The 27,477-nt window shown below is 46.4% G+C and overlaps 1 protein-coding gene across 1 annotated transcript in view; it reads left to right on the top strand.

Annotated features, from left to right (window-relative positions):
• The window catches only part of GRIP2 (glutamate receptor interacting protein 2), a 257,685-nt gene extending 230,514 nt beyond the window's left edge, over positions 1–27,171 (top strand). The window contains exons 15-24 of the mRNA XM_041465029.1: positions 2,777–2,843; positions 3,648–3,793; positions 4,084–4,228; positions 8,465–8,604; positions 10,845–11,021; positions 13,754–13,907; positions 16,819–16,939; positions 20,396–20,632; positions 22,298–22,444; positions 25,107–27,171. Of these exons, the coding sequence (XP_041320963.1) occupies positions 2,777–2,843; positions 3,648–3,793; positions 4,084–4,228; positions 8,465–8,604; positions 10,845–11,021; positions 13,754–13,907; positions 16,819–16,939; positions 20,396–20,632; positions 22,298–22,444; positions 25,107–25,304 (1,532 nt within the window). The 3' untranslated portion in view covers positions 25,305–27,171. The remainder of the gene's footprint in view (positions 1–2,776; positions 2,844–3,647; positions 3,794–4,083; positions 4,229–8,464; positions 8,605–10,844; positions 11,022–13,753; positions 13,908–16,818; positions 16,940–20,395; positions 20,633–22,297; positions 22,445–25,106) is intronic.
• Positions 27,172–27,477: the final 306 nt, after the last annotated feature.

A 27,477-nucleotide genomic window follows, 5' to 3' on the forward strand; every position in this document is an offset into this window, starting at 1 on the left:
ATTAATAGAGTCAGTAACAGGTTTTTAGAATGAACAACAAGCCTCTGTTCTGTGCTGTGAGATTTCATTATCTTAACCTTGTATCTTACGCCTCTTGAGAGAACATGGTTATTCATTAAGTGTCTCTAACTTACCATTCAGATTTGATGGTTTTATAAAGTCTTTGCATTTTACATTAAGAAATGATGTAATTTCTTAACACATCCCTGGAAGTGTTCAAGGACAGGTTGGGTGGGACTTTAAGCAACCCAGTCTAGTGGAAGGTGTCCCTGTTCCATGAGCAGACCTAGATGATCTTTAAGGTCCCTTCCAATCCAAGTGTTTCTATAATGATTCTGTGATGAATATTTAGAATGTTTTACATTTACATTTTACATTTATTAAAGTTTGAGTTATCTGTTGGTAGGGACAGTTGTATGCAGTTGTATATGACTCTTCCATTTAACTCAGGTCTCAAGAAAATATGTTCTGAGAGCAAAACTTCTAAAAAAAGTCTGCAAACAAAACCCAGAATGATTTTTCCTTAAAACTTGTTTAGTTCTCTAATGGATAAAGCACTTGTTTGGTTTGTTACCCGTGCTTCTGTCATGGGAAGCTCGTGCTGTGTTCAGTGCTGACACCGACTGTGGAGCTTCAGAAGGACAAGGTCTCGTTCTCTGCTCAGAGACTGACTGTGCAAGATCCCCCCACATGTCACAGGACTTGCAAGGCAGACACTGAGATAAACATAAATCCTGCAGAGCTTGAGGCATGTTTTTGTCTGTGATTGCTTGCTTTACTTTTTTTTTCTCCGCTCCCTCTTTGCTCTCTTGGTGTTCATGCTCTCCAGACATGTTGTTCAGCTATAGCTTGGTCAGGTTAGAGATGGCCATTCCAGCCCACCACCAGACAGGTTAGGATCCTCCCTAACCCCTTTCTGTCACACTACCTCTGCTTTGAAACTAGTAAACAAACCTTGCAGTGAAAAGTATTTTTGCTAACCTGGATTGTTTTGACAGAACCAGGCTAGGGAGTGATTAAACATGCAGCAATGCCACCTGACCCAGGGCTTAGGGTGTGCTCACAGGGTCTGCCCTCACTGCTGCTCAGACACCACTCTGCACACCTCTGTCAGCATCAAATACATGTCCTATACTGAAAAGGAATGCAACAGTAATAATTACCAGAGTGGTACATCTCAATCCCTGTGCTGTTAGTCCATGGTGTGTGGCCTTCTCCGTCAGCGTGGGGATTTCTGCATTTTTTTTTTTTTTTTGCCTGAACCCCACCCTTGTTCCCACTGCTCAGCTTTGCCCAGTCTCTTGTCCTGACTGCAGTCTGGTCCATGCTGTGGACAGACTGAATATAGGCACAAGCCCTCTGGGAATCTCCGCAACATATCTTTCTCCCTTAGATCTGCAGACAGAAGCAGAACATGAGTGTCCAATCCAAAATTATCTGGTACCAGGCTCCAGTAACACATGGGGAAAAGAATTCCTCCAGGCTCTGTACCATTCAGCAGTCACATTGCTGTGACTATTACAAAATCAGTCACAGTCTGCTTTTTGCTGTCTGACCTCACTGTGGTTCTCAGCCCTGCCATGACTGAGATTGGCTGTCTTTTTGCTCTCTTTAGTACATAAGGTTTGGTTATTTCTGGGAGAGGATATCCTTAAAGGTGTCGGTTTAGACATATGCTTTTAAATCTCATAAATGAATATAAACAACAGAAAAATCTAGGGCAGAGAGGTTGGTAAACACTTACTATGTCTGACTTTGTGGGTGCTCTCTAACTGCTGTTCAGGCAGGTGGATCTCTGTGTGTTTGGTGCCACGTGCCTCACAGATATTTTAATCTCTGCCCTGCACCTGATATCTTCAAAGGCTGTGAGTTTCTTTCTTCCCACACAGTTTTTGTGAGAAGCTGAGAAGCTCTGTCAACTTTAAATGAGGCAATGCAATTCCCGTAGCAAGGCAGGAGGGAAGGATGCAGGGCGGAATGGATGCTCTTTCTTGGTGTATGTTTGGTGTGTGCATGACAAGGAGGTCAGGAGGAGTTTGAGTCATAAATCTCTTTTGGGTATCTCAGGAGAGCAGCAGGTCTTGCAGGCAAGTCTGAAAATGTAAATGCTCCCAGAGATGCGTATTCACATCTCGTGGGCTGAAAAAGCTATCAGGGTCAGCCAGGAGATATGAGTTGGAAACCACCCACCCCTTCCAGCTCCAGCACAAACCACCCCTGATTCATCTGGTTGTATGATTAAGTGCCCTAGAGAGCTGAACCAGCTGAAAAACTGAGCTTTTTCCCTGGGTTATTTTCCACCTGGAAAATTTCACAGCCCACTTTACTTGAAGAACACAGAAATGCTTGTATGGAGCACGGGGCAGAGCTGGATGCTCTCCAGGCAGCAGTGCTAATTCTGACTGCAGCCATGGCCTTTGCCTCCCTTCTCTTGTGCGTGAGGGGTGGTGAGGGGTGTTCAACAGTGCTGGGATTGGCAGTGCCACTTCTTCCTGTTGGGCACCTCTTGCTGCTGGACACCACATGTCCTCTCCTTCAGGAGTCCAGGAAATTGACCTGGGCAAAGGGCAACCAACAAACTGCAGAGATTTATGTTTTGGTTTTTTTTTTTCTTTCTTTCTGGAGAGGCTTCCAGAATTCAGCTGTGAAGCATCACTTTGTGATGGGAATATAAATCCCCTTTCCTTATGGCTGCTTCTCCCCATTAACTATCTACCATGCCTGTCTTCCACAGTAAACTCACCACCAGGCTTTGTACCATGTGTCTCTTTTGCAGCTGCAAGCAGAAAGCTTGGGGATCCTTTGATCATCTCTGACATCAAGAAGGGGAGTGTAGCACACAGGTGAGTGCAGGATTTTCCATCTGTCTAACCCACTGCAAAATGGCCTTCCATGAATGTCTACCAGAGAAGCTGAATGTAGCTCAAGCAGTAGCACTTGGGTCTGGATATTTCCAGAATCCAAGGAGATCTCAGCACTAGAGGTTTTGCTTTGACCACAGTAGGGTTTGCAATAAAAATTGTCTGTATTGAAGTGAATAGAGTTGAGCTAATGGAGAAGATGACCAGGGTTTAGGTGTCTGCTGAGTCTCTAGGAGATGGATGTTTAGCATTTAAGAGCATGTGGTAAAGGGTTTCATATATCCCAGGAGGTGCTATGGCTCATCAGGTAGTTTGCCATATCTCAGCTCCTGCTTTGGTGAACAGAGTGAGTGAATTGTGGGCACTGGTGGAGAACTGTGCAAATAACTCAGGATTTATTGACTTCCCCTCTGATCCCAACACCTCATAGCAAGGCGTTCAGAGGAATTTAGTGTGGCTGTATTACTTATTTCTAAGAGTGCTCACACAGGAGTTTCCATAAGGGGTAGAATATCTGTCAGTTAAACATCAGGCATTTTCAGGGTTATAGGTTGCCCAGGATATTTATCTAACCTTCCTGGCTGGTTCTGTCTGGATACAGGCTCTACACGAATTTCCTCTCTTTAAAATTACAGGTGTCCCAGACTCAGCTCATGGTTGTTTTCCAGAAAAGATCAAGGACAGTAAAAAGTTAATATTGTCATTTCCACTGCAGAACTGAATGTGTTGTGGGATCTGAAAGGCAAATACAAATATACTCTTAGTTTTCTTTTCCTCTCCATGTAGAACTGGCACCTTGGAGCCGGGAGACAAGCTGTTAGCCATTGATAACATCCGACTCGACAATTGCTCAATGGAGGATGCTGTGCAGATTTTAAGGCAGTGTGAAGACCTGGTCAAATTGAAGATTAGGAAGGATGAAGATAACTCTGGTACAGAAATCCTGATGCAAACTGGTGCCTGTCCACTGTAATGACATTTCCCAATAGGTAGTGCAAACTAGCAAAGATAAGGGCTGCTGCTATCCAGTCACCACTTTCCAATTGATTATAGTCTATTTTTGTTATTCTGCCCTTAAGTGATGCCTGGAAGGTTAAAATCCTATTTGGTATGAGCGTCACTGAAGACTTCTGGCTTTTGCTTCTGGAGGCTGCAGGTCTTTCCTATGACTACTTTTCTTTGGGAAGTGACAAGAATTCAGCATTCCTGTTTTCTCTTTCAGATGAGCAGGAGACAACTGGTGCTATTATCTACACAGTGGAGCTGAAACGATATGGAGGCCCCTTGGGAATAACCATCTCTGGGACAGAGGAACCTTTTGATCCCATTGTTATTTCAGGCTTGACTAAACGAGGGCTGGCAGAGAGGTGAGGTTTGGGGACAGAACAGTTCAATTGATTTGAGAAGGGGTCTTGAACCATGCCAAGTTTCCTCTGCTGTCATAAACTCTTCTTTGGTGTCTTCTCTGCTCTGAAGGTACCAAGTGACATGAAGCAGGGTGTTGGAAGCTGTGCTGCTGGGGCAATGAGAGAGACACTTCTGGAAAAGTCAGACCCAGTGAGTCAGGTGAATTCTGCAGCCAGGAATACATATTTATTTGCCCCTCTTCCACAGAGGTGCTTCCTGGTCTGGGATTTGCCATGCATACCTTGCGTCAGGAGAGTGCCCAGCCTGTCTATGAAACTCTGTCCAGGACCCCCCTGTTGCTAAACTGGCTTATGGCTATTGATTGGTGTGTTCTGCTGAAAGCAGGGATCTCAGGTGTATTCTGACCTGTCCTTGCTTGTTGCTCACTGTGTTACATGTGAGGTGTGTCAGTGCAGGCTGGCGTGCCAAGCATCAGACATTTATACTGAATAAATGTAGGAGCAGATTTACCTTCCAGCACCGGGGAGGTTACTGTGTGCCTGGGTCTGAATATATGTGGATGTGTGGGCTTTAAAGGATCAGGACATTCCTGAGAATATAAGGTGGGACTGAGTCATACACTCTATCTTAATTAATCTTTCTATATGGGAGCTGTGACTTGTAAATATATCATTTCAGCAGCCTTGACTCATGCTTCTCTGAGGGTCTCTTACTTTGTGCTGCTGACAGGCAGAACAGCAACAAAAAAACCCTGAACAAACTGCTGTAAAGTGCAAGACCTTGGGGATGTTTGACAGCAGATCTGGCCTTTTGTTTTTTTCTGTTTCAAGACCATGCTCCCTCTTAGCTGGACTGTGAAACAGCTCCATGTCCTTTACTGCATTGGGTCCCCAGAGCTTTCAGCACACTGCTGTGCATTTCCATTGCTTCCCTTTGGTGCAGAATGCAGAAGGTCTGTGCCTCCTCAGAAGGAAGGGGATGGACTTTGTCATTAGTGATTCTTCTCACTGGGGATTTTATGTCACTGCCTGTCGCTGTAGGGTTTGGTTTTCTTCCCTATAAAATAGTAGCCACAGAGTATCCAAGGTTTTTCTATGTAGCACTTCTGTATTACCTGCAACCCAGCACAAGAGAGGTTAAGAACAGCCAGCTCAAATGCTGTCAGGTGTCAGAAGACAGAATTGTACCTTTGTTGATCTCAGTTCCCTTTGCAATTCCACGGCTGCTCCTCCTTTGGACTCGGATGCACATCAGTGACTGCTGCGTCCAGAAATGCAGTGCAGGCGAGAGCTGCAGTACCACTGAATTTTGATCAGGAGCGAGCAGCCAGGGAGGAATGAAAAGCCTTGTGAGAAGAGTGATGGAGCTGTTCAGCATGCTCACTGTGGCTGAGTAGCAGGTAACAGCATGGGGACAGGGCAGCACAGGGATGTCTCTGGGTAACCTTGGCTCCCTGTGGGGAGAGCGAGCAGCGTTGGGATGAAGGCTGCTTGCAGGAAAGGTGCATTTTTTTCTCCTGTGAGTGAGAGAAGGAGATGACTTGACCTTGTCAAGGGAAGAGGGGTGCTCCTAGTGCTATCCTAAATTGTCCCTTTCCTGATGTCTCTACCATAGATGCCCTTAGCTAGGCTCTGATTGAAGGATGGGGACTTAAATCCAAATCCATGCTCTTACTGGAGCCCAGGACATGGTTCAGCAGCACTGACACTGGGACCTGATCCCAGTGTCTGATAACAGGAGTCCACAGGCCATTCTTGTGACATTCAAGTGAAAGTCTGCACTGCGTTTTGGGCTGCTGGCAGTGGGGGAGGCAGGTTGTCCTCTAGGATCTGTTACACATCTGTCTGTAGGTGACTGGCTGCCTAAGTCAAAAAGGCTTCAGAGTCAGATGATTTAGGTTTTATCTTGACCTTGAACTTTTTTTTTTCCTCGTGTCTGATCTTACAGAAACCTACAAAAGCAGCTTAGGCTGTTAGATTGGTGTGGCTGTGGTTTTCTCCCTTGTTACTGTCAGTGTCCCCTGCTTGAGTGCCTGCAGATGGCTTAAGCCTGTGTCACAGGACTTGTGTTTTCCTTCTTCTTGACCAAGGGAGGGTTCCTGAAGACTGAATTCTGGTTGAGGTGTAATGGTTCTCCAAGAGCAATTTTTGGCTATTGCTGACATTTTAAAGTGCCAGGCCAGCCTCCTTTAGTGCCACCTGCTCAAGTAGATGGGGGTGGCTGTAGGAGAGTTTGGTCTAGGAGTATCCAGCACCAAGCCATGTTGGCAGGGAGCAAAAAGGATGGTGACCTCGCCCAGGTGCCACATTAATCCCTACAACATGCATGCACCCACCTCTTCCCCAGTGCTTGCTGAGAAATTTGAGCAGCCCCTTTTACACCTTTCCACTTACCTGTTACTCAATTCTGTTCTTGCATGTCCCCTCTGAGCAAGACCTGACATGCAGCCAATGGCTCCTTGGGCTGCTTTGTGTTTGAGGTGAGTTAAAGACTGTTGGTAGGAATGGAGAGGTACAAAGGTCACTAGCTGGAAACTGCTTTCTCTGTCAGTCCTGCTCAGCTTCTGTCTGCATGGCCTCAGAGGGAGGACCCTGAGAGGACTGGACTTTGGTTTGCTTTCTTGCCTTTGAAGAAAAATACCTGGCTGAACGTGACCTTTCTCTTTAATTGTTCCTGTATTTTCCCTGCCGAGAGACTTTCACAGTTACTGCAGGCCATCCTGTTGTTCAGGGCTGGGTGGTTGGGCTGGTGTCTTGGATGGATGTGTCCCCATGCTGGCTTCAGAGAACAACAGGAAGCCCTTGAATGCTGAAGCACTGCAGTGAGAAAAGGATCTTCTGTAAACTGCCAGCAGTTTAGCTTGATTTTCTTGACTGCAATAGATGAAACTTTTAAGACAAATCCTCTGGTCCCAGTTTCATCTGTAATTTGTTTGAATGCAGAAATGTTTGTTTCCCTGACAGCTTTTCCAGGCTGATTTGTGTGGGACAAGACGGACATCTAGTGGCTGGTGGGACCATCATGGCACTGCTGAGTACCTCAGCAGCAGCAGAAGCCTGAGCAGTCCTGCCTGCTGCTTGGCTGCATTTCCTGATTTGATGTACTTATAGTGGAAGTTTCACAGCAATGTGTCTACAGAACTTTGATGTTTTGGGGAAAGCCAAGCAGCTGTTTTGCCTGCCTTGATATATCAAATTCCAGTTCTGCAGGAACTGTCTGCAGTCCAGTTTGGAGATGCAACCTGAGGGAGACAAGTTTCCAAAAAGCCAAAAAGGACAAAAAGATATTGCAGTCCAGATTTATGTCCTCCTCCTGACTCCATCTCCTGATAGCAGAACCTCCCACAGTACTGGAGGAGGAGGTGGTTGCTGCTCTTGTGTGCTGGCATTTGGGAGCTGGAGTGTGAGTTTGGGAAGCTCAGTCCAGCCAGTGGCGAGTGTGAGCTCCAGGCTTGGCAGTGGCTGTGGCAGTGGACACATCCTGCCCTGCCTGCTCTTCCCAGAGCTTCACTGGGAAGAGGTAAAGGGCTCCCTTTGTCTGTGACAGAGGGGAAGGATGGAGAAGGGGGAGAATTGCCATGACTTGTTAGTTTCCTCAGGCCTGTTGCTGAAGCCTGAGGATTTGTCTAGGTGAGAGCAGTAGCCAGTGCTGGAAGGTGGCAGAGCAATAAAACACAACCTCTTCCTGAGCTGGTGGAGAAAGTCACAGGGGTGTAGCTGAGTAGGGTGAGATTTAAGCATGTCCTTAACTGCAGCTGGTTCAGCTCATGCTTGCACATATATGAGCAATTTTTTTGAGCTATTTTGGTTTGGGTTTTTTCCAGTAGGTTTCTAGGTTTGTCTCATTATTTCTTTCCATCAGGGTGATCATGTCCTTCAGTTCCATGTTTGATGACTGTGTTGGACTCCACATACTGAAAATGCTTGTGCTTTTAACTCCATTGCATTGAAGTGTTTTGTCTCTAAGCTGGTCTGCATTCCCAGTTCCTGAGGGGCTTGGGATTTGAGGAGGTCATGTGTTCCTGCGTGTTTGTATGTCTGTGCACATGGAAGCTGGAGAGGACCCGGATTCCTGGTACATGGTGAAGGGGAAGTCACAGCTGTAGAGTGTACCAAGAGGGAACAAAGACATATTTTAAAGTGCTGAGAGTTAATTTCTTCCAGCAAGAGCCGAATGTCCTGTCCTCCAGAGGAAGTGCTTCTCTGGAGTTCTCTGACAGTGCCTTTTCCCTCCAGAACTGGAGCCATCCACGTTGGGGACCGGATCTTGGCGATCAACAACGTGAGCCTCAAGGGCAAACCGCTGAGCGAGGCCATTCACCTGCTGCAGATGGCAGGAGAGACCGTCACCCTCAAGATCAAGAAGCAGACAGAGAGTGAGTTGAGGCCATGGAGCAGGCACTGCTGGGGGGTACCTGTCCTTTGGAAGGTGGGATGAGGCAGTGTGGTCATGGGCATGGCTGGGCACAGTGGGAAAACCTGTGTGTTTCTTGAAATTCAGATTCACAGATGAAAGAAAGGCAACCCAAAGCCTCTCTGTGATGATAGGAAGAGGTGAAACAGCAGGTTTATTTGCAATAGTAATTTTTAATTCAGATTGACAACTTGTATTGTTGTTGCCATTCCCTGTCTGTGTTGGTATTTCCCGCAGAAGTGAAGCAGAAGTTACTTTTAGAAGTATAAGAATGTGGGATTTTTAAAAATTAAAATGCTGCTAAATGAGCAAGGAGACTCTGAGTTGGTAGAATCCATGAATTTCCCCCCCTGACCCCCCCAGTCTTTAATTCAACGTTTTGAAAACAATTTGCAATAAATGTGTTACACCTCTTTTCCTGACTTGGGGTTCTAAGATCATCTTTCAAAGCATCTAACTTCATTCTAGGGATCCCCTTCTGGTTTCCCTGCCAAGCTCCCTGTGGCTTTGAATCTGTTGTTGACATAGTATAAAAAAGCAGAAGCATACTTAGTACTGGTGGGTCACTGTTTTTTGGGGACAGAAGGGTGATTGAAAAAAAAGAGGGACCATGCAAACTTTTCTCCCTGATGGCATAACCACAGCCAAAGAAAGACTTTTCCATTAAATTCAGAAAGTACCAGGTGCCTGGCTTCATTCCAGTCTCTCCTACCCCCAGTATTTTCCTTTTATTTTTTGGTGCCATGCTTCTGCAGTCTGTGGATTTGGCTGGACTTACCCAGCCAATGGCCCACAGTGCTGTGGGAATTAGAAGAAATCAAGAGATAAACCTTTCCTAAGCAAGTGTAGCCCTTGGGATGCCTGTCCTGCATCTGAAAAAGTGGCATCACTCTTAAACATAGAACCTCTATAGACCTCAAAGCAGTTTGCAGATATGTGGCAATGCACCTGTTTTACAAATGGATGAAGACTGGGCAGGGAGTAGGGATATGGCAAATAGAGATAGAGCTGAGGAGTTGATTCCTCTTCAAGAAGCCCCAGTCTCTTCCCCTGTAGCCAAATAGTCTTTGGTCTGAAATGCTCTTTTCTCCCCCTGCTGACACTTAGCATTGTCACAGGCGCTTGGTGAAATAATTGACATGCAAGTGCCTGTTGGAAACTCATTAATCATTCTGAGAATGAAGCAGGTGTAATTGAAATTTCAAGGTAATCTTGAGTTAATCATGGTGAGCAATCTTCTGAAGGCTTGGAAAATAGGGACTTTCAGGACACCAGGCTTTGTTTGGTAAAATAATCTGTCCTCACTGACAAATGCATACTTTCAGAGGGCTTTTTATCCCTCAGGTCAGAGATCCAGGGTGTGGATGGCTAACAAGATAGCTAATCAACAAGGACTTTAAAATATTCAGTACAAAGAAGTGCTTGTGCTGAGAAACCATTCTTTGCATAGCTTTTGCCTGAAAGGAAATTTGATATAATGATAATAAGGGCCTGTTAGCACTAAAATAATGAAAGGGAAGGTCTGAGCTTCACCATTCACATTCAGCTACCATTTTCCAATCACTGATCAGGGGAAATTCTGCCTCAAAATACCACACCCAGGAATTCCACTGTTGTCACATGGCATGGGAGACTCTGGAGAGGTGGTGTTTACCTTGGAGTTCTTCTGAGGTTGTACAGTCGTGGAAGAGGGCTGTAACTTCAGCAGTGGTGGTTGTCATTGGAGTCAAATGAAAACACCTGTTTGTAGCTAAGTTTGCAGCCAGCAGCTGCTCTGGTGCTGCTCTGAGTATAAAGGAAGCCCTCTGAGTCCAGAGAAGCTACAGGGTATTGCTTGCAGGAGCCAACACTTCTCTGGGCAGGGCTGTTTGGAGGAAGCTTCCAAAGGTCCAGGAAGATGTGCTCGTGAATTGAGATTGGGTCCCAACTCTCTCATATGTGGTAATCCTCACATCCCCATGGCTGCTTCTTGTATTCCATGTGCTAAAAACTCGGAAAGGCATTTTTTCTTGATTCAGCTTGAGATAAGAGTAATGCATTAAATCCTTTCAGCTTCATTGCACTAGGCTTTCTCAGCTACTTTTGAAGCACTAAAGAGGTACTTTAAAGACTTACAGTACCTGGGCTTGCTCCCATGTCAGCAAAAGCTCTTCCCTGAGGTTTGCTCTTCGTGCCTGCTAAAGCAGGATGTTCTGGTTGCAGAATCCTACCCCAAGAAGTCGGGGAGCATAAACGAAGTGAGTGACCCAGAAGACGAGCTGACAGACTCCCAGAAAACTAGCAAGCTGTCTGAGATATACTCCACCACAATTCCAAGTGTGGACAATACTGTGGAGTCCTGGGATGGCTCTGCCATTGATGCTGGGTATGGAAGCCAAGGTAAGCCAGAGTTGTGTTTTCTTAGGGGTCGCTGCTCTGTCTGGGTATTATCTCTGAGCATGAGCCAAAGCCTGTGGCCTGACCACATTTGTATGGCCTCTTGCTTCCAGAAGGGAACACAATATATTTTAGAATGCACTCATGTGGTGCTTTGAGTTGGTGTATCTGTTTAGGCTTTTATTGGCACATTTGTTCTGGCTTATATGGCATCATACTGTTCTCATCATTTTCAAAACCATTACAGCACTTTATAATTCTCATAATCAGAGACAGTATTCACTGGCCATATGTTTTACAGAGTATTTGGTCCATAGCTTACTTTTATTTCTCCAGAGAGGCCTTGTAGGACATAATAAGCCCCTTCAGGATGTTTTAAAATCCACTAGAATGTCTTGTGACTAGAAGCACTTGCTTAACAAAATAATTAAGGTAATACTACAAGAAAGTATCTCTCTCTAGTGAGTGATCAGATGAACACGTCTTCAAGGTCAGGTTTATTCAGCTGTAGCTTCTAGCAGATGTGGAACTGGAATGGAGGATACTCTAGTCATGGGAATATATTTTTACTTGGTGAAAAGCCCTGGAAAATAGTTATACCAGTTCAGATTTAGTGATGTAAGCTAGCATTAGCCCGTGTTGAAACAACCCAAAATCCTGAAGCAATGTGGAACAGGAAACTGGTGGAAAGGCTCCTGTCCAGGGCAGAATGTGAAACCAGGGAGGGGTGCTGCTGCAAAGTGTGAGTGTGCTGTGCTCACTGCACTCTGACTGAGTTCAAAGGACAGCACTGCCCCAGCACTCCCCATCCCTGCATCTTCCTTCAGCCTCTGTTCATCTGAAGTCTTAATTTGGGAGCACAGTTGGGACTGGAGGCTTCATTAAGGAGGAATCCCCTAGCCTTCATAATGCTGCAATCCTTCTCCATCTAATTGAATGTTAACACAAGTTGGACACTGGGAAGTGATTGCTTTGCCAGTAAATTGAGAACAAGTAATTGAGCACAGCGCCCCAGGGAGTGGGGCTGGTGCCATGTTGCCCAAGATCCACACACTGCAACTTTGCTTCAGGGGCTCTCTTGTCTTCCCTGGTAATTGCATTTGGCTGCATGGTGGTGCAGTGGTGCTGGTTGGGAAGGGGGGTGCTAGAAGGTAGGGAGAAGGGCATGGATGGTTGCCCATGGGATGGCACAGAAGGCAGGGTGCAGGGAAACCTGTGAATCAAAGAGCCTGGAGACTGGAGGTTACACCCCAAATGGAGAACTATAGATCAGGCTCTGCTGCCTTGTAGGTTTTAGGTTCATTCACAGCAGTAGGAGATTGCTCAAGGAAGAATTTTGGCAGGGAAGCTGTGCTGGGCCTGGTGGGAACATGCCACCAGGTGGCTCTGAATCCCAGGGATCCCACCCTTCTCTCTGGAAGGAGGAGATGAATCTATAATGATTCCAAGTGACTGCTCTGGACACCTGCCCCTGTGCCCAGCCCAGACCTGCTGCCCACCCGCTGCAGGGACCTGCATCCAGGGCCCTTGTCCTGCTCTGGCAGGCAGTGAGTGCTTCCCACTGCTGTAAGATGTTGGCAAGCAATTTTCCTGGGGCTTTCTCCAGAGAAGTCTAACCTTTAAAAACACACAGAGGAAACAATCCGTTAAATGAAATAACAGGCCTTGGCATTTTCAGAGAAAATGTTGGCATTGTCTTTGGGTATTTCCAGTGCTCTTAGCTGTTTAGGACGTCAAGTCTCCCTTAATTACATGTTTCTCCATTACTTCTTCCTGTTTGCTTGGCACAGCATGTGCTGGGAGCATATGGTGCTTCTTGGAAAGGCTCTGAGGATTTCTCTGAAACACTGAATGGGCAGTAGGAGGTGGGCAGGGGACTCAGGAGATGTATTTCTACTGCAGATGGCACTGCCACTGCTGAGGAATGGTCTGTTTTGGAAGTTTTCTTTTTAGGCATCTTCTCATGAGACTTGAGGATCTTGTGACTTGGTAGTGATGGATTTTCATTTCTGGAGTAAGACACTGCAATATGGAAAAGCCCATGGGGGCAGATGTAGTGAAACTTGTCTGATTTTATACTAACAGTCTGTATTGATCTCCTGTCAATGTGATATAGATGAGCCTCCTCTGCTCTCAAGCCAGCGGAGTTTTCCATCCTATTCCTTACCTTTCACACACACATCCCTGAAGCAGCTTCCTGTACCTGCACCAGTTGATCCCAAAGGCTTGGGAATTCTGGCTGGCAGCTCTTAGGATAAGAGCTGATTTTTCCTCATTACCACCGCTGAGGGAAGCTTGTCAGGATCTGCCCTTTGAAGAACTTGTTGTATTGAAAGGTGACTGATTCAACTACATAATTTCTCCTGGGTTCAGTGTGGAAACAGGAGCTATTAACCACAGCTGGCACTGGCTGGAGGCAGGATCTACATCGGTGTGTATGTGTACTCCCAGGTCTGTGGATCCCAGACCCACACCGTAAAACTACTGAGAAGCAGGGGAGAAAAGGAGAAATGGGGCATCCCATGTCAACATCCTGAGAAGCTGCTTTGGTTAAAGCCAGAAGAGACTGGAAGAACTGCTTTTGGGTGGCTGAGATGGAAAGTGTGCAGTCCATGTGACCTCACTTTTGGGACCTAGGGAAGGAGGCTCTCCTGGCTCTGCGTGTCCTGCTCCATTTAGGGTTTCTGACCAGGTATTGCCCTCTCTCTTCTTCCACTCCTTCTTGCCTTCCCTAGGTACATACATACCCCAGGCTGCTGGCATAGCCCTCCATCCACATGAGTGGAGACACAGCAGGCAGAAGAGCAGCACCCCTCCAGCAGACCCCAGGAAAAACTACCCCTACATGGATGGAAGCTTCAGTGAAGATGATTGGGACAAGCCCGGCAGGTACGGAGAGGTGGGAGGAGGCAGGGAGGTGTTCGGAAGTACGGGTGTCAAGGCACAGGGACAAGGGGGGCATTGGAATATGATGGAGTCGCCAGGAATGTCCCACTTGGCATGGGGCAGCCATGGGGAAGGATGCTGGTGGTGCACTGGCTGTGTTGGGCTGCCTCCACATTGCCAGGTTACTCTGAGTGTAGCTGTGTGACAGCTCTGCCATGGCCAGGTGACATTTTGTGTCTGGAGTTAGGGTGGTCTCAGCTGCATGGACCACATGTTCCTACCACGTTTCTTATTTCTGCCATGTAAAGGCTGCAGTATTTTTGTAGTTTAGGTGTAATAAACAGATATGGTCAGGACTGTACCTGTATGTGTTGGCCAGATTTTTTTGAGTAAGGATGCAGCTTCACACCAGCTCAGTGCCACAAAGCAAAAGAGGCCAACCAAACTCTTGGAGGACAAGTGTGAGGTTGCGTATTCATGTTAAAATCTACCAAAACTGTGGCTGGATTCTCTCTCCATCACACTTTGGCCCTTCCAACACCTCAAACAAAGCTGCACTGTGTGAACATGGTCAAATGAATCCCCCAGCTCAGTCAGCATGGGGAAAATGCTGTGACACCTCCTGAGGCCAGGGAGGCAGCTGCAGCTGCCCCGTGCTTTGGGTGAAAATCCTGCTGGATCTGCCTTGGCCACAGGCTGCCCTTCATTGAGCCACACATAATGGAAAAGCCCCATTGCTTCAAAACTTCCCTTCTCTCAACATCCTCCAGAGTCCCCACAGTTGTGTGTGTCGTGTTGTTACTGTCGGTTCTTTTTTCTCCTATTTTTTTTCCTTAACTTTTGTTTGTCCGAACAAAACCCTTAGAACATCTCATGGCCATTTCCACCTATTTAAAGATGATCAAGCTGGCAGGAAGGCTGGCAGCGCTGGAGACTTTGTTCTTGTTTTGCCTCTCAGCGAGAGCCAGCTCACAGAGGTCACTGATCCCTCCCGGCGAGGCTGCTGGCAGCTGAAGTTGGCAAATCTGAGCCCTCGAAACCCCCGTGTCCCTAATGAGGACTCCAAGCCCTGATGTCAAAGTGCAAGTGAGATGGTTCATGCTGCTGAGCCCTCTTTATTAAAGAGAAAAACAAACCCTGACAGCCTTTAGCCTGGAAGAACCTGCTGACCCAGTGATGTGGGAGCCCATTCTGATTCATCTGTGTCCTGGATGTGTTTGTGTAATGCTGCTCTGAGAGGCAAGACTGGTAACTAGAAAGGACATTTGCCTCTTTGGGAACCTGGGAGCAGAGGAAGGAAATGAGTAAGGGGAAAAAATAAAAAAAAATTCCTTTTTGGGGGAAATTTTGGTTTGTTTTTATAAAGTCTTGCTGGGTGTTTATTTGATCTTTCTGCCTGGCATAAAGGCTACTGTCCTTTAAAAGCTGATTAAAGATAGGGGGTGAATTTAAAATACAATAAGCCATGTCATGTACTGTTCTCTTCAGGAAGTCCAGGATCCCACAAGGAGCAAAAGGGTGTGTGAGTGAGTTTCTGCCTGCTGCAGACCCCATTTAAACCAGTGGGTCAAAGGGAAAGTGTGTGCTAAAGACTTTGCAGTCGTTAAACATCTGGAAAAAGACAAGGGGTCATTATATATCTAATGGAGGCCTAGCTCTCTGTGACATGTACTCAAGTAAAATGCTTTGACTTTGCTGAGTGGCTGTGGTGAATGAGTGTCCCTTCCTGTCTGTGGAGCTGGAGACTATTAAACTGTGCAAGGTACTACCACATGGTGCTGAGCTGGAGCATCATCCATGCAGCTCCTTATAAGACATGTATAAGATGCATTAGGGCCATTCCAATATCACTGTCCCCTTGGGGCTCTTCCCATGACTCCTTATTGGGTTTGTTGTGATCTTGATTTAACACTACAGAGTTTCCTTCAATAGGCTCCTGTTAAATAGAGCACTGCTGGTCTGAATTTTGCAGTCTGGTGTTCAGTAAAGCAGTGTCCAGCATCACCTGCTTTTTTGTTCAGAGGATTTCACCATGTTTAATTGCTGTTTGATTTAGAGATATGAGAATTGACCCTGGCTTGTGGTCTGAGATAAAAAGTGCTGCAACTGCCAAGGTGGGGAATTGCAGAACCCTAGCACACAGTGGTCATGTTAACGCGTGTTTGTACCAGCATGAGAGAGGTTCTCTCTAACCTTACTCTCTGTTGTAGACAGAACTGGTGGCAAACTTTACACAGCTGTAAGTGCCAAGACTGCTATACAGCAAAAAAAAAAGAGAGACCTCCTGAAAGTAGCAGTTCAGTTCCCTGGCCATCCCAAAGCAAATGAAACTCGGTTTGTATGGGTTGTACATGACACTGTTGATACTGCTGGCTGTAGTGTGCGTTTGCTTGTCCAGCCCAGGGCAGTCATTTTATATACATCTTTGCATTATTTACTCTCATAGAGACCTAATGTATTTATCATTTTCTCACCATGTCTGTTACCCTCTGTGTTTTTCTCTCTCTTCTCAGGTGTTCTGTGTCTCAGATCTGAGCTCTATCCCATCAGCCTTTGTACTAACAGTCTCTGAGGCTCCTGGTTTACCCATAATGCATCCTTTTTTCTTTCACTTCTCTATTTCACCAAAAGGTCTTCCTAAACCTACAATCTTCCTACAGGCACTTTTTAATTTACCCTTTGAACTTTGACATTGCTACACCAACTTAATGCTTCCTTTGAAGGACACTTGCCCCGTTAGTAAATGCATGGAGGTCTCGTATGTGGACTCTTGTTTGAAAAGTTCATATTGTTTGCTTTTGTATATGAAGATTCTTCAAGTCTGCTTTTACTGGTGAGACACTTGCTGTAGCCTTGCAGCTTTCACCCCGCTGCAGAAGAGTGCTGACAATATTTGGTTCCTACGTTACAACAGATACCCCAACCGCCAAAATGGCCTTGAGACCACTCATGAGGACAATTTTTGGCGTGTTTTTGGAGAAGCTTTGGAGGATTTGGAAACATGTGGCCAGTCTGAACTTTTGAGGGAGATTGAGGTAAATCACTTTCTGAATTTGTTGCTGACCTGACTGTTTTGCTCTTTCCATAAATGTTAGACCGTTTCCCCAGATGTTACTTGCCCATAACATCCCTGAGCTGCCGGTGGTGTGCAGAAGGGTTTGGGTTTAATTCCTGTCAGACTTTGTGCTAATGGGTAACTCTGTCTCATTAGAGGTCTGCTTGCATGTGCTCTTTCCCTGAGCCCATGTCTTGCGCCAGGAACTCCACGCCTTTTTCATGAACCATTGCTGGCCAATAATCTTCACAAGACTTTTGGCAAGCCTTCCCTATCCAGTTGTAAACCCTCTGCTTGTAAAGATATTGTCTGTCCAAAGCACTTGAAGGCCAAGCAAAAGGAGCACCACAGACCCCCATTGGGACTGAAGCCTTGGCTTGCTTCAAGTGCTGACAGGCACACGTACCTTGCATTCTGCTGTCACTCTGCCGGAAACTCTTTCAGTGAAATAGGTAATTGGAAGCTTTTCAGCCAGCCTTCCCCATGGAAAAATCTGAGAAAGTAATTGCTTCCTGCAGAAATAAAGGTGTTTCCTCTCTTCACAAACCACTTTCTCTTTTCTTTATCCAAAATGCTTTGGAGGTCATGTTATTGTGTCCGGTTATAGGATGAGGAGCCTGGATTTCTATGTCATGGGATGCAAATAAAGGGCCCCCTTGAGACTGTGAGCAGCAGGAAGCAAACCTGCCTGGCAGGATGGGGCCTGTGCTGCTCCCTTCCCTAGTTCCTCAGCCTGGAAGGAGGAGGACCCCATAAGACCATTTCTCCCTGTGCCCTCCAGGTGCAGAGGACTGGGGAGAGCTCTCTGGGTCATGCCCTCCATCACTCCCAGTGGGACTGGTTTTATGTACACTTGCATATTGCGGAGGCTTCAGAGAAAAAAAGGCAACTTCTGACTAATTGAAGGTCGAAGAGGAAAGCCCTGTTTTGGTTTGTATTGTGACAAGGGACTTGCTAATTGTTCTTTCCTCCTTGATCCTTAGCAACTGTAAGTGGAGGAGGAAATCTCAATTAAATTTATTGTGCTGAAGCATGGAATGCTGTTTTTATTATCTTAACTGCTTAAGAAAATGCTGACTTAAAAAATCCCACAACATACTCAAAAATCCCAAATCCCCAGCCCTCTCAGACTATAACTTTTTCCCTTGATCACTTATTTCCTGGATCTGAATGTATTTAGAAATGAGTTTCGGCAGCTGTTCTCAACCTTTCTAAACAGCAGTTGTTGACTGCTTGAGAGAAAGTACCTCCTAAAATGATGCATAAATATTTATTTTCTGCTGGTATCTAAATGCAAAAGATGGGATTTGTTTGACTCTTGTTTGTTTTCCAGGGATCCGTGGTGCAATTGTTGTTTTATGCTGTTTGGAGTTTTGACAGTTACAGAAATGTTTTTGGACTTGTAAAGGAATCTTACTGAAAGCTGAGCACCTCCAGGGTTTCTGTGTATTAAGCACATTTCTAGAATATTTCGAAAATTTTGAGGACAGAAGGGAAGTGCTCTGTTTTTAGCAGGAATCTGCTGGGTTAAACTCCCCTTTTATCAAATCCAAAATACTACTGATCCATTCCTCCCTCTCCATGTGCTCAGGCTTTGTTAAGTGTGCTCAGACTTTGTTAAATGTGCTGTGGGATGTGCAGAGCTCACTGGGGCCTTTGCTGTATTGCAGCTTTCTTACCCCAACATTCAGCTTCCCATGGTTTTATGACCATCAGAGATTGGATTCATCTGTATTTTTTTAAAAAAATTGTCCCTTCATAATTTGCTTTTAAATAAGGAGTCATGCAAGGTGACCCATGATAGCCTAGAAACAGGTTCACACACAGTGGGAATCCAAATCCAGGCAACGAGTATGAGAAGAAACAGTCTTTTTCCAGTAAAGTGTGTGTCTCTACTTTGCTTTGAGGCAGCCAAAACATGGGAAAAATAATGCAGAGCAGCCACAGGCTGGAGAAGTCTGGAATTGCCCTTTTTGCTGTTTGCACTAAACCTAAAGCTTATGGAAAAGCTTTAGGAAATTGCTTATGATGCTGCAAGGAGAATTTAAATGCCATGAAGATGGAAAAGGAGTCCAGTGCTGCTGGGTCCTGGTTGGTTGTGGTATTTGTGGCCTGTGGGAGAGAGCAGTGGCATGGTATGCACAGACCTTTCTGTTCTCACTGGCTCTGCAGTGCTGGGACAGCACAGCACAACACCCTGGGTGCTGAGGCTACCCAAGGGCAGTGACCAAATGTACCCTGGCTGGCTGTGCTCTTGTTTGTTAGTCTACCTTTCAAGTATGTGGTAAGTCAGTGTCCTTCCATGTAACAGGTATTTGAGTTTTGCCCAAACTTGAGCTGATCAAGTCATGTGTGAAGACCTGAAAAGTGCAAAGATTAAAGGTTTTCTTTATTTTATCCAACCCTTTTTAGGATAATGTGGGTAGTGCTGGCATTTTCCTACTGCCACCATAATTCACTTTATTTGCCTTTGTTCCACCTTGGAGGGTCTTGATTAGAGATTTAGTTGGATGATATTTCCCCTGTGCACAGGAGCAATTGCTCTTTGACTTGCCACATTTAGTGTTGAAGAATTTTGCTGTCTGCTCCATACCTTTCCTTTAATTTCTTCTCCCTTTTGACATTTACTGGCACTGCAGACCCTTTGAACTTGAACTTTGGAATTACAGGTTTCATTACACTGTTTAAGTGGACTCTATGACCTGGAGCCAGCTGAGGTTCCACAGCCTGCATTCTTGACTCCTTTGTTAGCTTTGATCAACATAATCTCATTAGTGGAAAGCATTGCCAAATGGAGTCGAGTCTACTTAGGGGCATCTTTTAATGGATGCTATCAAGGATGACCAGGCTTAAATACTACTTAATTTCATATTTTTAACTCAATTTTGCTCAGTGACAGCTCCTATTTACTGACAGATAAAATCCTAATTTTTGTGCTGAATTGCCTTCAGTGGAGTCCAAGGCATTGACTTCCTGGGCGATTGCCAGCACCGTGTGATGCTGGAGAGGAGCTGCAGCCTGCAGAGGTAGGCTGGAGAACCAGGCTGACACTGGCTCCTCTGGGAGCTCCCTGAGAACGGTGTATTCGTCCTCCTTGACTCAAGATGGCTCAGGCACAAGATGAGGCCTGCCTGGCCCAGTTGGTGTAGAAGGGGTCATGGAAAAATAAGGCAGTGCTTCACAAATGCTTCCTTCTGAGATTAAGCTCCCTGTTGGGCTGGGGGTGGAGAGCACGAAGTGGCTCAGCCGTAGACCTGGCAGCAAGCTTCCAAGGTTTGGGAACAGCTCTTAGAGCCAACAGGAAGAGCTTCTTGGTACTCATTTTCTGATTAATGAGAGCAGTGTACCGCCGTGTTGTCTGCGGCGCTTTAGTGGCCGCCTGGTCCCTCTCTTCCTGCTGCTGACTCAGCAGTGACGTTGTGCCCTCACCCTGCAGGCGTCCATCATGACAGGGAGCGTGCACAACCTGGGCTTGGAGGGCAGCAAGCTGCTCCTGGACTCTGTCAACCCCTCGGGAATGAGCCCACTGAGGAAAGCCAACTCCAGCTGCACCGATGGACAGACTGAGGGCAGCAGCTCCCCTGCCAAGAAGAATGAGAGGAATCTGGACATGAAGAAAATGGAGAAGGAGATGCAGGAAATCATGTCCCCGACACCCCTTGAGTTTCACAAGGTTTGTGTTGCCAAGGGTGGGTGTAACTGTGGCACTGCAGTACCTCAATGGTTAAAGCTGTAGAACCTTTGCAGCCTTGTAAGAAATCTGCTTTGCTCAGAGAGACCCCCAGAAATTGGTCCTTGTTAAAGCTGGCCCTCACCAGGGTCTGCAGCAAAGGTTTCCAGAAAGTCAGCTTAAGATGAAGGAGCCCCTTCAGAAGAGTAATGGGATTTAGCTGCCATCATTCAGCAGGGTTCAAACCTGGGCTTTGCCGTTTCTCTTTATGTGTAAGATTTCCAGGTCCTTGTGTTTTGGCACTTGTTAATTGGTGCTACAGATAAAAGTGAGAGAGCTCCAAGTATGGCCCCCTGGAGACCCATCAGCTCTTTTCCTGTGGTACACTCCATTTAGTAAGCCACTTCTCAAATAAAAAAACTACTCCCCTCTGCTTCCACTCCACTTCAGTGATGGGATACTGGTTTGATTTTAGCATTCAGCTGAATGTAGCCAGTTTAACCATTGTGCAAGGCAATGGTAATTAGGAAAAGTAATTAACTGTAGAAGCTGCTGATGTAGAATGCAAGCAGGGAAGGGAGCTGGAGAGGTTTCAAAAATTTGATTGCCTTTTTCTTTCCTAATGTGACTTCAGAATGAAACCTGCAGTTGTGCTAGCTGGAAAAACCAACTTTTTCATGTTTGATCTGCTTTTGCCCTTCAGGGCATGGCAAATGTGTCTTTAAATAAAACTCCTTGGTACCTGAAGAAGAAGAGATATGTAATTAGGCATGTTATAGGGTGACTTCATTCTGCTGGAGCATCTGGTGTCGGCTGTGTTTGGAAATGAGGTTGAGGCCAGGTGGGATGCTCCTGTGTGTCATCCTGAGCATTGTCCTTCCCCAGGACTGCAGATCCCTGAGGCTCACCCAGCCTGGGGCACAGTCATGGTAGAGATTCACTCCCAGCTCATGGGAGGCAATGGGAGATTTTGCTAGTGTTGGGGAATCAGCTGTCCCTGGTTCCCAGTGTTACCCCATGGTAAGACACTTCCACCAGTGCTATTCTCCTTTGGGCAAAGCCAAAATGTAATGTGCCCAAGAGAAGGATGATGAGGTTGCCCATTTCTTGTCCTCAGAGTGTCAGCACTTACTGATATGAATTTTCTAAAAATAGCTTGTAAATAATATGGAGAATTTTAGATGTTCCTGCTGAGTGATGTATTAAAAATGAGCTGTCTTCACATTTGACTCACTACATCAAAAATTCCCAGTAAATATGTTGATTTTTCATGTGCTGGTCTGGCACACCCAGAGGATACACAGCATAACCTGAGCCAGGGAAGGCAATGCTCTCTTACAAACACTTGTTTGCTGCTCTTTGGGTGAAACATGAGTGCTGTCTGTATTACACTGCCTGGGTTTCCTTCCACATCCAAGAGTGAGGGACTGTCATGGGGTTGGTTTTATGCCAGTCACCAAAGTAACTCTCCTGTGATGATGGTGTCAGGTAAATAAGGCTCAATCTGTGTTATCTGCCCAGGCTATGAAAAACCTGCCCAGGAGACCCAGAGCAGAATTGCTGTAGGTCTGCACACATTACTCATGCTGCTCCCATCCTGGCACCCCTGTACATCACCTCCTTACTTTGCCGCATTGAAACCTGCTTCTTCTCTTTCTGCCTCTCCAGATGACACTCCACAAAGACCCGGAGAGTGAAGACTTTGGATTCAGTTTGTCGGATGGCCTGTTAGAAAAAAGTGTCTATGTAAATATGGTCCGTCCGGATGGGCCAGCAGATCAGTGTGGCCTCAAGCCATATGACAGAGTCCTTCAGGTAATAAATGCAAAATGCAGTTCTGGAGGCTGGGACGGAGTGAATGAGTGGCTGAGAGGAAGAGAGAAGTGAGACCCATCCATGGCAGCACTAACTTTAATGAAAGGTAATAGTTAGCCAACTAGGTTGGCTCTTAGCCACCAACACTCAATGGGACCTGTGTTTTATCATGAGAAATCACTAGGTAGTACCTTCAGGTGGTACCCCAGGTGGTACTCCTAGGTTACATTGGTCCAGAGCACAGCCTGTTCTGGCACTGGCCTTTTTGAGCTTGGATGGCTCAAAACAAGTGAAAAGCTGTGTTGCTTCCTTTCCTCACCCTCAATCCTACTCGTAGTTTTTGGATGAACCAGACTGTATTGACCAATATGTGTTCCTGTGAAGCCCCTTGTGGAATTAAGTGAAGTTCATGAAGTTCTGTGCATGCCTTTGACAACTAGAAAAGTTTTCTAGGAAACACATCCTTCAAGCAAGGTATTTTTTATGGATATTTTTCTTTGAAAAATGCTTCATCTGAAATAGCCGATGCAGAAACAGAATCAAAACTCTGGTCAAAAGCACAGTCTGTAATAAATGTGCCCTGGGCATATCAACTTCTGGAGGGACAGAAAAAACCTGGTGAGTTTTGGAGATTGGAGAGCAGCTCTGTGTGAATGAAAACCAACTATTTTAGCTTTGAGACAACTCAAACAGCAACTGAAGGAAGTGCAGCCTCTGTGGAAAAATTGCTACCATTTGGAAATGCAGATATTGTCACCATATTTGGAAACACTCAGATGTTTAGTTGTACTAATTTCTAGGTGGGGGTTCTTAGCAGTCGGATTAAAGCCAATACTTTATGTACATCAGGTAACTGGAGGACTGGCAGCACTGTGGGGAACCTTGTTTAAGCTTGTTATGGTCTCTCGCCAGTTGGCTGCTATACAATTATTCCTTCTCAGCTTCAAATAAAAGATGGTGCAAGAATGAACAAGAAGCTAATTAGGCTCTGGGCTGCCTTTCTGTTCAGTGTTGGATGTGCTGCTTTTTGCAAGTGCCAAGTGCTCTGGGAGATGTGCCCAAAATCCTAAACAGAGTGGCATGGAGACTTTGGACACCCTTTTTCCACATGCTGTGCCACACAGCTCACACCTACGGGCACATGAGGCAGCTGCCATCACGTTGTCACGTGGAGTTGGGAATGAGGGATTGCAGATGTGCTATAGGTGACTCCCTTCAAGAAGTGCAGAGCTGCATTGCTGAGGATGCTGCACAGTGCTGCTGATTGTGGGCACAGTGATGTGCCCGAAGGCCAGCGAAACACCTCGTCCCTGCTGTCACAGACCCTCTGCCTCTTGGCTGCATGGATTAACTGGAGCATGGCATTGCACTAGTGGCACTTCTGCACTGCAGCTGCCTGGCTGGCACAGAGCAGGGGCAGAGCAAGCTTGTGATTTGTCTCTCCTTGTTCACAAGTGGGCTAGAAATTGTCCCCCTGCTGTAAGGGGCAGTACTGGGGTCTCTGTGCAGACACTGGCTAGGGTGGGGGGACACTGCTGCTTTCACAGACCCAGCACTGTGGGCATGCATTAATTCTGGGAAGGGGCTTGGCATGGAAGGGTTGTATGGAGCCAAATACCCAGCCCTTACCCAAAGAAGGAAGCAACACCTGGCCCCAGGGGTTATGTTCACTCCAAAGGTGTATGGGAAATTGCTTTTCCCCTTCCCCACTTCCCATCCCGTTTGCCAGCCTGCTGTGTCCCAGAGCTGTCATGGCACCAAGCCCAAGTGTTCTGGTAGCTGTAGGTGAGAGAGCTGGGGTGGTTTCTCCAGATGACCCAGCCTAGAAATGTGCTTGAAAGTCTGCAAGAGCCAGCAGAAACTGCAGGGGTTATGTTCACTCCAAAGGTGTATGGGAAATTGCTTTTCCCCTTCCCCACTTCCCATCCCGTTTGCCAGCCTGCTGTGTCCCAGAGCTGTCATGGCACCAAGCCCAAGTGTTCTGGTAGCTGTAGGTGAGAGAGCTGGGGTGGTTTCTCCAGATGACCCAGCCTAGAAATGTGCTTGAAAGTGCTTCTGCAAGAGCCAGCAGAAACTGTTTTCACTGTTGAATCCTACAGAGAGAATTTGCAGCTGCCTCCTGAGCTGACATGAAATGCATCCAGACTCTGTGAAATGATGGATATAAATGGGGAGAGGGGAAGAAGAAATTGTTTGGTATAGTCTGGGTTTACCTCTGGCTGAGCTGGAAAATGGTTGCCAGAAGCCTCAGGCCTTTATTTGTTTTCTATGTGCTGGATACTTGGCACCACAAATTTAAGGCCAGTAAAATACATTATGGCAAAAAAAAAAAAAAAAAAAAATGGAAAATGGCAACTTTTTTTTCTACAGGCTTGAACAGGAGAACTGGTTTTGAGCCCTCCAGTGTTTAATACTTGTAACAGGGTTCATTCCAGACTTTTTCCCCTTTCCTCTATCAGCCACTGCATTGTTCCTCAGCTAAGCATGGATGCTCATTCTGAAGGGGTGCTTCTGCTCTTCTCCACTGTTAACCTGGAATCAGGGCCCAAGAATTGTGTATTTTTTCCAGCTGAGGTTTAGCACTAATCTTGCATTTGCTGACTAACAAACATGGTCTTTCTGTTGTTCCTTCCCATGGCATGTCCTAAATCCATCCTGGCAGGTAAACCGCATCCGAACGAGAGACTTTGACTGCTGTCTGGCCGTTCCCTTGATTTCAGAGGCTGGAGATAAGCTGGACCTGGTGATTAGCCGGAACCCCTTGGCACTGGCTGCCAATGCTCCCTCGGAGGAGAACAGAGAGCTCCCAGCACAGGTGCCCCACAGCGCCGAGGTCAAGGCGAGTGTCCAGACACTCTGAGCAGCAGGAGCAGAGCAGATGATGCCTCTGCTGAGCTCTTGTGGTATTTGGGGTGTTTTTCCTGTTTTTTTGCACTGGTATTTGTAAATGCTCTGTGTACCATAACCTGCAAGTGGGGAGGTGGGTCTTCACTGATCCTGTAGACAGCCAAATGTTTCTGGGAAGGTCAGAGCTGGGTATGCATCTGGGGCTGTGGCAGCGATGGCAGCAGGACAAAATGCCAACAGGAGGAAGGAGCATCCACAGCCATCCCCCATGGCAGGGCATCCCCCTGTGCTTCTGCCATCGAGTGTGCAGGGTCCTGCCTCCGACATTCTTCTCAGCCTGAAAGGCCTTGGCCATCCTACAAACACACATGGTGCTATTATGTTCTTTCTTTGCTCAGTTAATCACATACAGCAAGACTGAAATGCCTTTCCTTTTATGTTGCACCCAGCTCCATCCTTTCAACACTCCTGGCAAATCAATTCCTGCAGCCCCTTGCACTCCCAGTGCAGGGCTGTGGAGAGAGCCAGTTAAAAGACACTTTAAAATGTGCTTGAGAGTGGCTAAATGCAATTCTTGTGCAGAAATTGGTATTTGCAGCTGTCTCCTGCCAGCCCTATCCACACTCTCCCCTAGGTCTGGCTCACCTCATACTGGGATTAGGCACCTTGTGTGGCTGATTCCCATGAGCAGTGTTGTTACCTGTGCTCAGTAGTGACTGCAGAGTAGAGGCCATACCCAAGGCTAAAGGCCCTGAGTACTTGCCTAAATCCCCCATGTCTTTACAGAGATGTCTTGCTTGCAAACCTGGCCTGTGCTTGGAAGCAAATAGCAGAGTAGCAAAATTCCCAGGGCTGCCCCTGATGGTTTGGATCAATGAAACTTGCTGTCTCCCCTGAAGCAGAGCAATGACAAGCCCTTGGTTGGGTGGGGTGGTGGCCTGTGTCCCTGTGGGCTGGGTGTGTGTGCCCCTTTGCCTGCTGCTGGCCTCTTGTAGCTCTGTGGCTGCTCCCTCCTGCCCGAGAGCCCCGGCCCCGCGTGCAGAGGGGCTGTGGCGTTTGCATTGCCTGCCCCGTTTCCCACGGTAGCACTTTATGATGATGTCCCTGTCCTGCTGGCGTGCAGCTTTGCTTTCCCTGGGAAGGCCTGGGCCATGGAGTCCAAGAGCTCCCTCAGTCAGACACGGCAGCTGCAGAGCCCGCTGCCCCGTTCCCTGCTTGCCCTTCCAGTTCCTCCATCCCACCTGCACGCCGGGCTGTGTGGAGGGAGTTGGGTGGGTGTGCAGCACGTCTGTCGCTTTGCTGAGCCACTGTCTGTCCCCTCCAGCCCCTGTGACAGCACAAATGTACCCGGGTGTTCCTCCAGGCACGGCCCCATCCAGCTCCTTGTCGTTGTAGCCATTTTCTCTTTGAGTATGCAATATTCCATACCATTGCTGCCACAGCTAGATAATGTGCCATAATTGATACTGTGGAGCATTGACAGTGCAGCCGAAAGTGTTTTTATATGCAATATTCTGAGCAGTGGAAGCTCACTGGGGCTTCTCATAGGTTTTTAATGAAGACTTTTATTAAAGACTTAAAAAAAAAAAAAGAGGAAGAAAAACTTGGTCCTTGTATCCCTTCCTATGCATTTTGAATGATATGAAGATGAAATGCATTACTTAAATGTGTATTTTTATCCATATATTAGAGTGTATTCCTTGTAAAGTATTTTTATATGCTAATTTTCTTATGTATCTATGAAAGCACAATATTTAAAAGTACAGCATTTCAAAGAATATTTTAGTCCTGTTTTGGACCTATTTGTAAATCTCTGTATTTAAATGGGATTGGAATGACTTTGACTTTTTTTTTAATTAAATAAAAGCAAATGAAATGCATTTATTTTGGTTTGTGTTGCTTTCTTCTGGAGGATGATAGTGAGGCAATGCTTTGCTTCCAGCAACAATTTAACTTGCCAGGGGACACTGTTTGTAAGACACCTTGCAGGACAAGGGGGAGGCTGTTTGTAGGGCTACCAGTGTTGTCCCTTCCCACCCACCATAAGCAGCAGGACTTGGGTTGCTCCCTTCCCTGTGCCCATAGAGACAATTTTGCTGCAGCTATTAACAGGAAGATTTGGAGATGCTCACGCATGTGGTTCCAGGACTGCTTGCAGCTTTTCCACACTGGGAATCTTGGCTTAA

Source organism: Pyrgilauda ruficollis, unplaced genomic scaffold, assembly GCF_017590135.1.
Source record: "Pyrgilauda ruficollis isolate IOZ18807 unplaced genomic scaffold, ASM1759013v1 scaffold10, whole genome shotgun sequence".
In the NCBI taxonomy this organism is placed as follows: domain Eukaryota; kingdom Metazoa; phylum Chordata; class Aves; order Passeriformes; family Passeridae; genus Pyrgilauda; species Pyrgilauda ruficollis.